Below are 3,482 nucleotides of genomic sequence, written 5' to 3'. Positions count from 1 at the left end.
AGCACGGTGGCGGGGAGGTGGCAGGGGCAAGGACCCCTCCAGGAGAGCCAGCCCATGCCAGGGGATCCCAGCTGATCCAGCACGGCTCAGCACGCGGCGTAACCGCGGAGCAGCTGCCGTGCACTCGTGTGTTAGCACAGCTCCTCAGTGCAGGTTTTGCAAAATATTTATTGCAAAATAAAAGAAATATGGCAACAAAACTTAAATACCAAATGACAAGACACTGGCCATAAAGCTCTTGCTATATTATGAATCTTTTACAATAATCAATGTCCCAGGGCAGCTGCACGTGGACAACCCTGTGTCTCTGGCTCCATCCATTCGCAGTCTGTGGGACTTGTGCCTCCTGCTTGCACCTGTACCTGGCCTGATCCCCCTAAAGCAGACAGGAGCCAGCAATTCCATGTGAAATGTACCATGCCATACCCCAGCCCCTTCTCTCCTTTTTCCTACTGAAGCCACCACCACAGCTGACCCAGTGCCCTTCCCTTCCATAAGGTAGCAGAGAATGGAGAAACATTGCTGAAGTACCTACTGTTCCCCCCACAGCTTCTCCTGTGAGAGGTTCCTTGGATTTCCTTCCTTTCTCACCTACTAGGAAAGGACAGGCAGCCAGAGAGGATTGTGAGCAGCCAGGGATCAGGTTAGGAATGCTAAAGCCTGAAAGAATTAAATCTGGCCAGGGACATCAAGGGCAACAAGCAAAGCAACCTCTATAGGTACACCAGTGGTAAAAGGAAGACTCGGGAGAATGTGGACCCTCTAAGGAAGGAAATGGGAGCCCCAGTTCCCTGGGACGTGGAGAGGGCTGAGGTACTCAGCCATGTTTCTGACTCAGCCTTCGTGGCAAGCTGCTCCAGCCACTCTGCCCAAGTCGCAGGAGGCAAAGGCAGAGAGTGGGAGAAAAAGAACTGCCCGCAGCAGGTGAGGATTGGGGTAGAGGAGGTCGAAGGGATCTGAAGGTGCACAAGTCCATGGGACCTAATGAGATGCACCTACAGGTTCAGAGGGACTGGTGGAGGAAGTGGCTTGGCCACTATCATCCATCGTGTTTGAGAAGTTGAGGCAGTCCAGAGGAGTTCCCACTGACTTCGAAAGGGGAAACATAACCCTCTTTTATTAGAAAGAGGAATAAGGAAGATCCAGAGAACTACAGGTGGTCAGGTCTCACCTCAGTGCCTGGAAAGAGACTGGAGCAGATCCTCCTGGAAGCTATGCTAAGGCACATGGAAAATAAGGAGGTGATTGGTGATAGCCAACGTGGCTTCACTAAGGGCAAATCATGAGAACTTAGAGCTCCTTCCAGTGCCTAAAGGTGCTACAAGAGAGCTGGAGAGGGACTTTGGACAAGGGCCTGGAGTGACAGGACAAGGGGGACTGGCTTCCCACTGCCAGCAGATAGGGTGAGATGGGATATTGGGAAGGAATTGTTCCCTGTGAGGGTGGGCAGGCCCTGGCACAGGGTGCCCAGAGCAGCTGGGGCTGCCCCTGGATCCCTGGCAGTGCCCAAGGCCAGGTTGGACAGGGCTTGGAGCACCTGGGACAGTGGAAGGTGTCCCTGCCTATGACAGGAGGATTGGAACAGATGATAGTCTCTTCCAAACCAAACCCTCTTGTGATACTAAAACCTTTTCTTCAAGCTCACCAGCATCAGAAGGAGTCTGTACTGCTAATGAAAAGGCTTATAGGTGTGCTCCAAACTGGAGCCTCTTAAGCCATATATCCAATGGAAGCACTCTTTACATAAAATATAATTAAATTATAAAAGGTAACGGTGTGTAATCTTCCTAAGGCACCCAAGAATTTTAGAAGACCTTGTCCTGCTCACATTACTTACAGCACACTCTTGCTCCTCTTCTGCCCAAAGTTGCAACCGTTGGCTAGTCAGAAACCTTAGCATACAAGATGACACAGTTGAACAGCGTAAAAAACAGGAACCAAAACCAAACCCCAGTGAAGCACTACATCCAGCCAGCTCGAGTCTGCTAGCAATGCATCACGGGCAACACATAGAAATTGTCACGTTGATGCCGAGGTTTCCGTTGTCAGCAAAGAGGTGTGCAGTGGCTGTATCAAAAACGAGGCAGTTGCTGTTGCGGATGGCCACGTGCACGCCGTCGTGGATGGAGCAGGGAGACGCCTCCCAGGTCAGCCGGTGGCAGCTGCCGTGCAGCTCCAGTCTGTACTGAAAGTTCTCTGCCTGCTTACGGGTGCCAATGAGCAGCACGGTGGCAAAAAACTGCTGGTGACCTTCACACTTCTCCTGTTTCTTCAGCACCAGCATGAAGTGGTGACCAAAGCACGACTGCATCATCACCCAGTCCACTGCCCCTGGCAGGTTAATGTCTGTGGCAAGGAAAATGATGTCTTCTCCCTGAAGAGTGGTAATGCTTTTGTGGGCATGCATGAGGTGGGACATCACGGCTTCCAAGGATCCCTCCCAGTCACAGGAGGTACCAGGGCACGGGCAGGAGTAGGGACGGTACTCACAGATGGCTTCATGTTTTGGCTTTTCTGTGTGGTGGAGGGTCAGGGAGCAGCCTGTTGTGGCATACTGCAAAGAGACCAAACACAAGCCGTCAGGAAAGGCACCAGCACTAGTATGCACTGCTCCCACCCGTCAGCTGCAAACACACGTGATCAACAGAGCTCCCGTGCTCATTGCAAATTTTACATTACTTGTATGGAGCCCTGGATTCAAGCTGAGCTTTACTTAGTTTTTGTTTCCACTTAAAATGGATTCTTCTTGTCTTTTGTTGTTGTTTTTTCCTAACGCAAGCACTTAGATAAAATGGGCTGTATGGCTGAGTTGTACTTAGATCTGCTGTTGCAGTTAGATCTGATCCGTCCAGATCAGCTGGAGAGGTCCTGGCTTGGATAGTCCTTTTCTTTAAAAAGAACAGAGGATTCTAGTTTCAACAACTGGGGTGGTGGGTGGGTGTCCTCTGCAGGGGGATGTGGGGGGTGGTCTGGGGATATGGATGTGGGGGTGATGGCTGGGGGTTTTCGGCAGGGATGCAGGGATGGGGGTGATGGCTGGGGATTTTCGGCAGGGATACAGGGATGGGGGTGATGGCCGGGGATTCCGCCCGTCCCCCTGCCCAGCCCCTCATCCTTACCTTGCATGGGAAGAGGACAGCCGAGGCCACCTTCTCCATGGCCAGGTTCCTGATGTTGGGGGTGAGGGAGCCCCGGCAGGTGGGACAGAGGCTCAGCTGCTGCCGGCATTGCTTGCACACCAGGTGCCCGGCCTGGCACTGCAGGATAGGCGGCAGGACATAGTCGAAGCAGATGGGGCACTCGAAGAGCGAGGTCAGCTCCTGCTGCTGCTGCTGTTGCTGCTGCTGGGGGGGAGGAAGAGGAGGAGGAGGGGGAGGCGGCGGAGAAGCCCCTTCGGTCCCCGGCAGGACGGCGGCGGGGGACGGGGCGTGCTGCTGCTGCTTTCCGCAAGGCTTGCTAGGGCCGGGGCCGGCGGAGGACGG

General features: G+C 53.5%; 2 protein-coding genes across 2 annotated transcripts in view; both read right to left on the bottom strand.

Annotated features, from left to right (window-relative positions):
- ERICH6 (glutamate rich 6) overlaps window positions 1-1,047 on the bottom strand; it is a 7,037-nt gene extending 5,990 nt beyond the window's left edge. The window contains exon 1 of the mRNA XM_031055453.1: window positions 1,000-1,047. Within this exon, the coding sequence (XP_030911313.1) occupies window positions 1,000-1,047 (48 nt within the window). The remainder of the gene's footprint in view (window positions 1-999) is intronic.
- Window positions 1,048-1,444: 397 nt separating this feature from the next.
- On the bottom strand, window positions 1,445-3,482 carry SIAH2 (siah E3 ubiquitin protein ligase 2; the record flags this gene model as incomplete). Its single annotated transcript, XM_031055452.1, has 2 exons — window positions 1,445-2,554; window positions 3,120-3,482. Coding segments are annotated over 2 exons (921 nt in total), but the record flags the coding sequence as incomplete, so codon positions are not given.

This window comes from Geospiza fortis, unplaced genomic scaffold (genome assembly GCF_000277835.1).
Source record: "Geospiza fortis unplaced genomic scaffold, GeoFor_1.0 scaffold172, whole genome shotgun sequence".
In the NCBI taxonomy this organism is placed as follows: Eukaryota; Metazoa; Chordata; class Aves; order Passeriformes; family Thraupidae; genus Geospiza; species Geospiza fortis.
Note: the sequence above shows the minus strand (reverse complement) of the source record. Positions and strands in the feature narration are given on the sequence as shown.